Genomic DNA, 12,835 nt, shown 5'->3' on the forward strand with positions numbered 1-12,835 from the left:
TTATTATTTGAAGTTGGTTGATTTCTTTGCTTTGTCATTAAACTTGATTTGAAGCATATTTCCTATGTTTTCAACATGACTTAAGGCAGTGTTTAGGAAAGACCATTCAGAAAGCTTAATGTATGCTTTCTTCAAAAACTATTTTGATGTCTTTCTCAGAAAGTTGTCCTGTTGGAACAACCAAGTGGGTTCAAGTTTTGGTCATCTACCTGATTTGAGGCAAAAACTTGAAAGTGCTTTTCCTTGTTTGTTATTTAACTCAAGCACTGATAGCAAAACATTTACCCAGCATCATGTTGCCACCACCATGCTTGACAGCTGTCACAGTGTTCTATAGTTCGAAAGCTTTACTGCAAGTATTTTAAAACTTTGTCACTGCAGCCAAATAATAACCTAAACTCTATTGGAAATGTATGGACAATACTTTGAAACCAAACAATTTAAACAAACTTCACCAAAGATGATACGATGCAAAGACCACTGAGGCTAGAATTATGACTGAATCTTAGTGGCTACAAAACAAGTGGTTTGTTACTTGCTAATTTGCACTTAWTCAAATATTACTGTGATTATAGGCATTGCAATTAACCTGTATGTCTAATTTTGACTCAAGAAAACACTTAATAAAATGTAGAATATACTGATATATACATTTAAATAATTCWTTTTTTTTTCTTTGTAGGAAACAAATAAATGGTTTTAAATATTTATTGGACTAATAAAAAGGCAGGTGTATAGCTTTCTAACTTTTTGGTCAAAAGTTTTATCCAACTGAAGAAAATAAATACCTCAGTGAAAATCTTGTAGTAAAAAAGTACAAAGAATGTCCACCTGCATCAGCTCCATTTGCTGGAGGCGATTCTTATAGAACAACTGTCAGGAATCAGACAAAAACAAACAAACAAACAAAAAACAACTGTGGAATAAAATAAAGATAAAAATAAAAGAATAAAATTAAAAATGAGCATATGCATGAGAGAGACCATTTCTTGAAACAGTAGTCACATTCCACGTTCACATATAAAGTCAAAACATATTGTGGTTTAGATGTATTCAAATTTTCTGGGGGGTGGGGAGAGTTTAAGCAACGTTTTATAAAACAGAAAAATGAAATGAAGAAATCTGTTAAATATGGGAAGAATAGGTTTCGTGTTTTTAGACTAAGTTCCAATCACATCATCCTGGCCGACTATGATTGGAGCAGCTTTCTATAGCCTCCTCACTCAATTCCCTGAGCAAACAGTTGCGTCTAAATACAAACAAATTAATAACATTAATGTGAATAAAGGTCATAGTCAGCGTGGCATTAATTGCCAAGCAGGAAGGCAGTCAGTGAGTAAGGAGGCATTTCAAAGAAGCATTCCTGATAAGCGTTCAGTCGTGCACTGACGCTCAGTCAAAGTGCGGCTTTTCATCTGCTTCCATTGAAACAAAGCAGCACCAACCCGCAGTCCTACGCCAAACTCCGCTGAAAACCAAAACACTAACCTCCAGGAGCGATGAAACACAGCCTCCCCACCACCAGCAGCAAGGGTTTCTTTTAGGCGACCTGCTCTTCTGACAGCCGCACAGTTCCTGCACACACACCGAGACCAACTCCGACTTCAACTCTTCTGTCAAGACCAGAAAATCAGCTTCCGCTTACTGGTTTCCACAATAAAAGTCCCTCAGGAACTACAATAATGCATACAATTCCAATGAAAAGCTTTTCATAAGTAATTAAATAACATCATAGGGCACAAAATACTGAAATGCTAAATAAAACAGCTTTTCTATACGAGGGGGATTGTAAAATTAAGTTATTGGAAATCCATATAAATTGTTAAAAGCCAGAAAACAAATCAGTGTTTTATTCCAGTAGCGTTAAATCACAATACAAACCTTCAGATAAATCCAACCTTTAACTTTAATTAAATCTCACTAGATCATACTTGGGTCCTTGGAGGAGATACAGGCCCACAGCATCACATACCCTTAACTGTACTCAACAACATGAGGTATTGTCTATTTATTCTTACTTTGTTGATTTCCAAACCTGACAGCTGTAATTTTGTGCCTAAAATTTAAATTTTAGTCTTATCTGACTGTTTACTAAACTCCACGTGTGTGCATGTGATGGTAATAGCTTTTATTAAGTGACTGATTGTTGTTAGAGGAAATTGATGCCACTCTTTGTTGCCGCTCATTAATGGTGAGCTTTGGATATTTTCCCGCTCTTACTGCTCATTGTGTGCGTGTGTCTGTGTGTGTAGGCAAGATAGTATATGACATACCATTTATGTCCCTTGATGAACAGAAGGTAATTGATTGTGGTTCTGCTGTACCTTCTAATGAATTTGGAAAAGTGAAGTATAATTTTAAAAAAAACAATACTCCAGTTGCATTTATTTGATATGAATTGTTAGAAGCAGCCTACCAATACTCATTCTAAAGTTAAATCTATTGCAATAAGATCATTTATAAAACATTATAAATAAATGACAAGATGATGTTTGTTTCAGAACACACTGAAGTTGATGGATTAGATTTTGCTTTTCTTTAAAGTGAAATAAGTGTTTTGTCTTCATTGTGATGCTCTGATTATTCACTGAAAAGTTAGAGATTTATAGCTGCACCACTTAAACAATGATTGAGACTTTTATTTTGAAATGCAATAAGCCACCTGTTCGGAACTGGTTTTGTGTTTGTTTCTATGAAACTTTACACAACCACTGATCATTTAAAAATGGTGACTACTCCATCCGATCAACAGATATTTAAATATAGCCACAAAGTTCACAAGGAGCGTTTGCTCTGCTTTCTTAATCACAGATTAAAAAGACACACAAAGTGACTCCTTTAGTATTTGCAACAGTTAAATAAAAAAAATTATATANGTGGTGCCTGTGGTCATTGGGGCCCTCGGGGCAGTCACCCCCAAACTGGAGCAGTGGCTCAAACAGATCCCAGGAACAACATCAGACATCTCAGTCCAGAAATGTGCAGTTCTAGGCACAGCCAAGATACTGCGCAGAACCCTCAAGCTCCCAGGCCTCTGGTAGAGGACCCGAGCTCAGAGGATGAAACAGACCACCCGCAGAGGGTGAGAAGGGAATTTTATTTTTTTTATTATATATATATATATATATATATATCAAAAATGTTACTTCTTAAATACTAAAAGCAAACATAGCGATGCATATGCACTAAGTCTAAATTATTTAAATTTCAAATTGAACACTCGGTTCTAATTTGATTTTGCTGAAGTTATTGGTCATACGCTGCCCCCTGGTGGTGGTGGAACGTTGCTACAACCTCTTGAAAGATTTCCTCATTGGGTCTCGGATTTAAATGTTACCTATCATGTCCTTGAGGTTCATTGAAGTAATCCGAATGACATCATTCTATTTTAATCATATTCTACATCTTTTCAAATGAAGAATATGATGAGTATCATGTTTGATATGTGTCAAGGAGGGCTTGAATTGTAACAATACAACAGCAGACACATGGTGCAGATCTTATAATGGAAATTGGAGAAATAAGAAAAAGAAGCACAGGACACAGGTTGGAGTAGACTCCAAACCAAGGAGCGAAAACAGTGTGGAGATGTGGTTGTGCTACCAGATGAGGACAATCAGCTGAAAGCAGAACAGCTGGTGGAGAACCTAAAGAGGAAATTGAGAGAAGGTGGAGATAGGATAAAGAGAAAGGAAACAAAGAGTCCAACTAATCAAAAGCTAAGGTCTAATAGACTAAATCAGCTGGTCATCAACCTCAGCCCTTGAAGGCTGGTGTCCCTGCTTCAACATCCCAGAATCAATTACTACGGTTAGCAGGACTCTGGAGAATTTGACTGCAAACTGAGGAGGCAATTTTCAGCCATTTGATTTGGGTGTGTTGGACAAAGTACACATGAAAAAGTTTCAGGACACCAACCACTGGACTGCACGGAAATACATAGAACAGAGCAAAGGATGGAGCTAAGAAACTCGGTACAAAGAAAAACATGTGGAGAGGCACTAATGGAGGGAGATAATTAGCACAAAGGGAGCTAAAAGAATTACAAACCAAGGATGTTTAACACTCATCTAGGAAAACTAAACGCAAGTGCACAAATGAAAGAACAAGAATAAACAAACGAAAGACAAAGTATCACAGCTACCATAAATGAACTCAGAATATAACTGAATGAGGAAAGACCTACAGAACATTAAAACCCCACAAGGTAATGATCAAGAACAGTTTTATTAACTTTAGATTACGTGTTGTCTTTTTAAATCCCACAAAGTAACCAGTAGTATAGATTTTGGCATTTCACCCTTTCCAAGTGCAATCTGAAGCTTTCCCACCCCATTAAACCCTCCCACCTGCCCACCACTCTTCCTCCTCCTCCTCCTCCTCCTCCTCCTCTTCCTCATACTTTCCAAATAAAACGGAGCCAGCTGTGCGTCGTCTGCTGCTCAGACGCTGAGCTCAGTCTGTGTAGTGGAAGGAAGCAGAGATGTCCGGTACCATGCTGCTGTTGGGGTTCTGGGGTCTGTGTTTCCTGTGGACGGCCGGCGCCATGGAGCGAGGTCCGGTTAGTCTAAACGAGATGTTCAGGGAGGTGGAGGAGCTGATGGAGGACACTCAGCATATGCTGGACGAGGCAGTGCACAAGGTCTGCGTCACGTTTTATCTATTCATATCAGAGAAAAATTTTGTCATTGAAATCCATTCTAGTCTTTTTTGTTATTAATTATTATTATTGTTGTTTTAAAATATAAAAGGTTAAGCGACAAAAAAGGGGTAAAAATCTAGGTGGGTGGTATTTAGTTTGTCAAGATTCTGCCAGGTTGGGAATGCTTTTGGCAGATTACACAGAGTTTCCATGGCTTGATGTTTGGGGAAAGTCTGTCTGACCCAGCCTGTTGCAGTCCGTCTTGGCCTCAAAATAGACACTGACAAATTTACTTGGATGAAGAATCACCTCTGAGATTGAGACCTACATAGTTTTGTTCTTTAAAGTCTTCTTAAAATTCTTTGTAGGGCCTTCCTTTGGATTTCTTGTTGTTTTTTTTTTGTTTTTTTGTCTTAAATTTAATTCGTCCATTAAACCCACTGATTTGAGTCATGTTCTGGTCCGGACAATGGCGTAATATCATTGCACTGTGTCCAACAGATAACTAATGAAAGTGCAAAATTCTCCCCTATGGATCTGCCTCCCAACTACCACAATGAAACCAGAAAGACGGTAAAGGGCAACAACGGGGAGACTCGGATCCTGGATCGAACTGATAAGGTGGGGGTTTTTTCAGACAAACCCATTTGAAAACTTGAGTCTGTAAAACACCAAATCGGAAGCAATATGCTTGTCAAAGCTGTTCTGTTGTTCAACTTCTGCAAAGCTGCACAAAGTCTCTCATGTATTGCTCTTTATTTGCAGGAAACTGACAACAGAACAGGAGAGACGTATACTTCACATGTGCATGTGGAAGTCTCTGGCCAGTGGAACAGCGTGGCTCATGTGAGTTTGTTTATTTATTTTTTTTGTTTTAGTGTTTGTAATGAAGAAGATGATTATGATAAAACCTCTCACAGATGAGACTAATAGTCAGTAATGACAAAAAAAATAAGTGTGAAGGAACAGAAGATGGCCAGTTAAGAGGACTAATGGGTGGAAAACTTGGAGGTAGAAATTCAGCTAATGTGAACGGCTTCTGCTGTGCTGATGAGAAGCGGATGGAAACCAGGGCAAAAAACAGAACAGACCTCTGATTTATAAAACATGTTATAAGAAAAGCAGTTTTCAGAAGTTGGAAATAAAAAGTGTGGCACTAACGCACTATTATCTGAAAGTTTTTGTTTTTTTTTTTATTCAAAACAAGCACTTTTTCCTTGCGTTGGCATGAAATTTTGGTTTTTAAAAGATGGTTTATATACAGGTATTCAAGAATTAAACAAGCTGTCTAAATGTATCCCATTTCAGACCATTCACTTGTAGCACAAATGTGAAGTTAGAACTGAAATGGATAAAAGTTTTTAAGAAACTTTTAATATGGCTATCTAACATCTAAAACGGTTTCTAAAATCCTACCACTTTTCTTTCCCCTAAAAGATGGATCGCTCACCGACACTGTAGCAGTAGAATCTTTTTTTTTTTTTTTTTTTTTTTCCATGCTGTGTAAAATGAGGTCATCCAGGAAATGAACTCGCTGTATTTTTTATTTTTTTTAAGTTTTTCACCAGTAGGAGGCTGGCTTGTTGAAACTGAGATCATTACTGCAGTTTGCTGCATTACAAAGGTGGTTTTGATCTCCTGCTTTCCTGGCAGCCATACAGATGGTGGTTATGTTAATAGTCCCTGCTGCTCAATGCCAGGAAAGCTTAGAAGAGGGGAGGGGGGATAACCAGCAGAAGCATAATGGAGTAAGCTCAGTTTTCCTAAAGTTAGTTAAATTGTTCTACATCGCTGTGCAGTTATTGTAAAGTAGAAACTTGTAAATCAACAAGAATATTAGTGAAAGTGTTTTGTCAAAGGGTGGGAGGAGGGTAACATCTGGTTGTAAAAATCCGTTAGTTTATGAAAGACGGACATAAAATGACCTAAGGGGCGGGGGGATACCAAAACATTTTTTAAATGTTGGTACCAGTCACAGCTCATGTTGCCCCTTGTAAAGATGATCCAGCCTTAAAACTGATCTCTTTGCTGTTCCTTTTTAATACTCTGGAACATACACTACATCTATTGGACCTAAAAACTTATAAGAGGAAAGTAGATTTTATGCCTGGTTAACATTTTTTTTTTTATTATTTCTTAGATGGTTCAGACATCATGATCTTACTACAAGGCTGCTTGGGTATATGAAAGAGAAACAAACCCCCCTGCTTAATGCGGTCACCCACCACCAGTGGCGCAGCAGTCAGTTGCCAAATATCTTGAGTCGAGTCTGCAAGTGCAGGTCACCAGACACTGAGACTATTGTAAACATAAACTAAGCTTAAGTGGTCTCATCTGATTAAAGCACATGTTTCCCCTAAAATTCCCAGTAGAGCTAAGCTAACTACAACATGTACATTGTCTGTTTCATTCTATTGTGGAAGCTTTTTTTTTTTTTTTTAAATGTTTCTTTTGCAGTAACTCAAACCAAAATGGGCAATGAATCTGGATAAAAGTGCAACTTGTGATATAGCAAATAAATGTCTTACAAATATGCTTGAACAGCCAGGTGCATTCAAAAAGACACATTTTAATCTTGCGTACTCTGTCCAGATAGGATTAAGAAAAAATTAACAGTCTTGTTTTGTTGGATGCAAATTGAGGTGATTTACAACTTTGCACAGTGGCTGTAAACTGTGCTTGTTGCTATATTTTGTGAAACTACAAATTACATCTTTAAATCCAAGCAAATTAAACTTGAATAAATAAAACTGTCCATGATGGTTCTTTGCTGCTGTGGGGATGACTAGTAGATTTATGTACAATAACTGTATAAATTACTGATGATGGAATCAGTAGTAATTTCATTGGTGAAATTGCTTTTGTGTAATGGCGGTGCATTTTATTTTTATTTACACAAGGGTTTTGATGCTGATAACTTTATCAGAATCAGTTGTCAATATATTCATACTTTTCAGCTTAAATATGAATATGAACAAATGACCAGAATAACAAGCTCTGGTTTAAGCTGACGGTGTAGTATCCCAAAGCAGTCTTTTGTACAATATGCCTTCCTTTTATAGAGGTATATGTAAAATCATGTAATTTTTTTTTTTTTATTAAAAGGAAAAACAAAACTCCTCTTACAAATTCTCTACTTAGAACTTTTATATACTTTTTTTTTTTTTTTTATGCATGCAATCTGAAATGACATGTTTCATGGTGTTTTAATTGCATTGCTTGTCTTGTATCATGCATGGGACAGCAGTTTAGCCGTCTCATTGATGTGTAAACGTTGTCTGGACATCGACAAATGAATAACATGAAAATATTAGAGGTGTCTAATGTTAAAAATCAAGAGGTAACATGAATGAACAATCTATTTGATCTTGCTTAAATCCGTTGACTTTCTGTCATTTGAACCTTCAGGAGTGCATGGTGGATGAGGACTGTGGGGACCTAAAATACTGTTTGTATGAGATTGAGAACTCCAGGTGCCTTCCCTGCATAGCAACAGATATGGTGAGCTCGGTCATCATTTTGTTCTATATTTGCTTCAGTTCCATGTGCAATCACAAAGCCACTACAACAAGATGCAGCGAGTCATAACGGGTTCTAAAACACTGTTAACAGTGTTTTAACTTGATGCAAAGTACAAGTACAATGCCTTTACCTTGTACCCTTTTCTTGTTGTTTTTTGTTCTTTACAAAAAAACACCTCAAGGACTGAATGGAGAGCATCTGCAATAGGCAATTATCAAGTACAGATTTCCATCTGAACATAGGACTAGACTCTGACTGGACCATTCTTTCCAATGATATGCCACCTAAATCATTCCAGTCTAGCAGTAACCTGGTGCTGTCTGTCTGGAAGATGAATATCCACCAGTCTTTTGTAGCCAGGTTTTCTTCTGAACTGTTCCTGTATTTATCTCCCTCAACCTTCCTATTCAAAGTTCCTTTTGAAAAGCGTCACTCTGCCACTTCCAGCATTATACTTCCTTCACCATATTTTGGTGCAGCTCATTATATTTCTGAAATGATGTGGGAGAGAATTGTGTAAATGATCTAATAAAAGCTGTGAGAATGTATTTTTTGTTTGTTTTTTAAAGTAGTGAAACTGTTACTGGAAAGTGTGCTTCCCTTACAGCCATGCTCGAAGGATGAGGAGTGCTGCTCAGATCAGATGTGTGTTTGGGGTCAGTGTACATTGAACGCCACCCAGGGGACGGCGGGGACTATCTGTCAGGGTCAGACTGACTGCAGGCCAGATCTCTGCTGTGCATTTCAACGAGGTGATATGGAATATATGTACAAGTCTAAATTTGCATCAGATACCATGTAGAGTGTACACTTTGAATGCAAAAATCTGTTTTAAATCTTTTTTTATATTTTTTTTTTCCATTACATCTGCATTTGTTGCATTATAGAAGTACAATTTGTAATGTTGAGGTTAAAAATGAAGAGTTTTCCTATACAGTGGTATTTTAGTTGGCACACATTCAAAAGTATGTCAAACAAATGTGGATAAACGCACAAAATTCAAGTCAGGTGTGCATTATTCAATCTACTCAATGGCAGGTTTTCTGCTATTGACTCTATGAATAATTATCAACAGTCTTTATCTTGTGCATAACTAAAGTCAGCATTTAAGATGCTCTGTGATTCAAGTCGGCAATTAAAATGAATCCAGACTGACTTTCTTCCCCTCAGAGTTTTTGTTTCCAGTATGCAGTCCCAAACCTACAAAGGGAGAGTCCTGCCTGAACCACCCCAACCTTCTTATGGACATGCTGGAATGGGACCAGGAGGGCCCCAGAGATCACTGTCCATGTGTGGCCAACCTACATTGTCAGCCCCATGGGTGAGAACAAACAATGAGCCGCAAATTTGTTGGGTGCCGCGAACAACAAAAGTGACAAAGTTTTACTCCGAACTCTTTCTTTTTGCAGTCGTGGATCCGTGTGTGGAGAGTAGGACTGAAGGTATAGAGGTTTCCAAAGAGTTCAGTTCAGCACGATGTCACCATCTGGACATCAGATGCATTCTTTGTACTATTTATGCTCAACTGCAAGTCTGTATTGAAAGACAAAAAGTAAATAAATGACTTTAATTTAGTTTTGACAGTTTTATGGTTTTTATTTGCTGGATCCCTTAAAGGTAGGAAATCTTGTCCTGGATGTTTCGATGAATTTCCAACATAAATGTTCAGTCAGATTTTATGTTTTGCCAGGTCAGTGAACTGCTGCATCTTGGCTTTATGGTGAGATACATTATCTTCCTGGAAAAAAACACAACCTTACCTAGACTGTTTAACCTTGAATACTTTTTTTTTTTTTTTTTTTTTTTTTTTGCTGGTGTCTCCAAACCATACATCACAGCAGGTCTCACTAATTTGAGCCAATTGTCATAGTTATCTCATGTCTTTTACCTGGTATGGAATACCACATGGATGGCTTAAAGATTAAATAACTTTTTTTTTGTTTGTTTTTTTTTTTGTTTTATGCCTCTGGACAAAATGCAACCCAATTTTTACTAGATTAAATCAAATCACTTAAATCCAACCTCGCATGTTGGAGGTGATGACAAAATCACACAATAGACTCCAGATGGACATAACTGTTTGTTTTTTTAAAAAGAAGGTAAATTTAAGGTGGTTGGTAAAACTAGGTGAACCCTTTTCTGTGTTCTTGAAATTTAAGAAGGGGAAAGAATTGGCCAGTGGTTGTTAATTGAAACTCTTGTGCTGCAAAGTCTCAAAAGCAGGAGGTCTGGCAGTTTAACTCTCTGGAGTGTGGGGGAGTATTTTAGCATTACTCACCCCCCATCAGGTCCTTTTTTTTTTTTTTTTTAACTATATTGTGAGAACCCATTGCACCTCATGGGCCCCAAAAATGCTGCTTTTGCATAGGGGATTAGGTTTAAGATGAAGGTATGACTTGAGTTTAGATTATGATTAGGTCTGTAATGCTTGGTTTATGGTTTGGGTTGGGCTGTATAAATGAATGGAAGTTGGTGTAAAGTTCTTGTGAATTGAGATGTGTTTGATACAGTAAAAAGACATTAGAAATGACATTGCTCCTCAGTCTGGAAAGTGTTATGAGTCATTTCCAACAATGTGAAGTACCATCATTGAACAGTGGGGGAGGGAAATGTAAGATGGCCACCAATCTAAGGAGTGCATATGCCAGCAAATTCACTCGTATTAAAATGCGCAGATGTTTGTGGGGCAGGAGTTCATCTACCAAGACTCGATATTTGGRACAGGATAGCAGTTCTCAAGAGAGACTTCTTCCTAATAAAGTAGTTTGCTGACTCGAAGATTCCAAGTTGCACCTGAATGTTGGACAAGAATTTACAGGTGAGACAAAGTAAATGTTGCTCATAATGCACAGCCCCATGTCTGGAGAAATCCAAATGAGACATTTCGGCATGGACATCTTGTACCAACTGTCCAGCATAGTGGTGGAGGGGGGGGGTGCAGCAATGACTTTGTCTTGTTCAGCAGCCACTGATGAACTTCTCTGAACAGGAATGCCTTCTTGGATCAAAAGTTAGGCAGTCTGCAGAACAGCTAAAGACTGGCCCAGAATGATTCATGTGAAACATAATTATACAAATGTATAATTGGACTTGCAATTGCAAAACAAATTATGGTGTCTACTTTTTTTTTTCACCCAGTGATTTCTTGATTTTTAAAGTTTCCCAGTAATTTAACTCCTTGCATCCCCACCAAAGAAAGATGGTGGCTTTTGAAAGAAAAAAAGTCATACAGCGATAGACTGCTACATCATTCAATATTGTTGTTCAATGATTTCTTGCTGAAAGTCCTCGAGATAAACTGATCAAATGATCAGTGAAATGAAATTAAATCTATAGCAATTTAAAATCTCTGAACACTAGGGGGCACTAAATGGCAGAAAGGGAAAGATGACTGACTGATAACCACATGATCATTACGTGGTCAGATGCCGATCTCTTGCAGTAAGCTCTGCTGCAGAAAACAAAAGGCCTTTGTCCGAAGTTTGGATTWGATCTGTTTTAATTCACACTTTCATGTTTGACTATGTTAGAAAAATCTAAAGATTTTCTTTGAATTTGCGCAATGGAGCCTATCTGTGATTAATAAAATATATTTTGAAAAGTAATTGTGTTCAATGCAACATGGACAGTTTTTTTCTTCTTCTTCAATAACKGTGTTATTGGATACAATCTGCATACTCATTTTTTATTTATTTCACCCATTTATTTATTTATTTAATTTTGGCTGAAATGGCTCTCCATACCTGTCAGCATAGCAGTGTACACAACACAATCAAGAATTAAAACAAAGATAAAAGTGAGAATCTGCACTATGCAAGATCCATCAACAACGTTTAACTAAAAACTGGACTAGCACCTACAGGAGAATGTAAAAAGTGGTAGTGTCTGAGCTTTATAATGACTTCAAAAATGCCATCCATTTTATTCACTTTGAAGACTGGCCTTCATTGCACATTGACATTTATAGTACAGGTTACTTTAAGCATTAAGATAAGTTTCACAAATACAATTTTAAAATAAAAAGTCAAAGATTTGTTGCATAAAAGGTCAACTATACAACCTATGTATTTGTTTATTCTCTGTTTAAAAAGGGGGCAAATTCAAACATTTAATTTAATTTCGTTTATGTAATCAGCCCTCAGTCGAAGTTATTTTACTAACTGTGTTTTTTTATGAATACTTGTGGCACGCCTCTTTCCTTCACTTTGGTAACCTGGTCTCAGTTACCAACTACGTTTCTGAACGAGTGGACTTTATCTCATCAGGTTGTCCCTATGTCTCATGGAGCTTAATTCAGACAGTGTTATCATTTGCAGGATTAAGGGATACGAATGGGGCTGGGGGACTTGTTGGAATTTCGTCTTAAATCCTAATATTTACTACTTTCCAGTGCAACCACCTGTTTAGTTATTTTTGAGATATTTCAAATAAAGGTTTTAGCTTTWAAAAAGAGCCAACGTGATTATGTAATTAACTTTTTGTTCACCGCATTTCTGTCTAAGATAGTAAATCAAACTTGAGTTGAAGATGCTGAGGTCTCTGTAGTTTTATTTCGGGGAAACAGATTGTGAATAAAATAAACAGGAGTGAGACATCGTCTTTTTCACATCTATGTCGGACACCGCTGCCGGGTGACGTCACCGCGGTTTATTTATGCTGCAAGCTTCCTGC

At 37.3% G+C, this 12,835-nt stretch overlaps 2 protein-coding genes across 7 annotated transcripts in view; one reads left to right on the forward strand and one right to left on the reverse strand.

Moving 5' to 3' along the window:
- Positions 1-1,623, reverse strand: part of mical2b (microtubule associated monooxygenase, calponin and LIM domain containing 2b) — a 46,191-nt gene extending 44,568 nt beyond the window's left edge. For 4 of the 6 annotated variants that reach the window (XM_008411711.2, XM_008411708.2, XM_008411709.2 and 1 more), the window contains exon 1: positions 1,489-1,623. The gene's annotated coding sequence lies outside the window, so the exon portion shown is untranslated. The remainder of the gene's footprint in view (positions 1-1,488) is intronic. The other 2 variants (XM_008411713.2, XM_008411712.2) reach the window with 1 other exon arrangement.
- A 2,787-nt stretch (positions 1,624-4,410) lies between these two features.
- Positions 4,411-9,738, forward strand: dkk3b (dickkopf WNT signaling pathway inhibitor 3b). The gene is made up of 7 exons (XM_008411715.1): positions 4,411-4,642; positions 5,144-5,263; positions 5,408-5,488; positions 8,051-8,143; positions 8,772-8,916; positions 9,335-9,485; positions 9,574-9,738. Exons 1-7 carry the CDS (start codon positions 4,484-4,486, stop codon positions 9,596-9,598), a joined length of 774 nt encoding a protein of 257 aa, XP_008409937.1. The 5' UTR covers positions 4,411-4,483; the 3' UTR covers positions 9,599-9,738.
- The last annotated feature ends 3,097 nt before the right edge of the window (positions 9,739-12,835 follow it).

This window comes from Poecilia reticulata, linkage group LG6, assembly GCF_000633615.1.
Source record: "Poecilia reticulata strain Guanapo linkage group LG6, Guppy_female_1.0+MT, whole genome shotgun sequence".
NCBI classification, from domain to species: domain Eukaryota; kingdom Metazoa; phylum Chordata; class Actinopteri; order Cyprinodontiformes; family Poeciliidae; genus Poecilia; species Poecilia reticulata.

Excerpts from the sequence above, each read along its gene's own strand:
- dkk3b (XM_008411715.1), top strand. The coding sequence starts at position 4,484 with ATGTCCGGTACCATGCTGCTGTTGGGGTTCTGGGGTCTGTGTTTCCTG. Across the intron at positions 5,264-5,407 it reads TCCTGGATCGAACTGATAAG|GAAACTGACAACAGAACAGG; the intron begins GTGGGGGTTTTT and ends CTTTATTTGCAG. Across the intron at positions 5,489-8,050 it reads AGTGGAACAGCGTGGCTCAT|GAGTGCATGGTGGATGAGGA; the intron begins GTGAGTTTGTTT and ends TTGAACCTTCAG.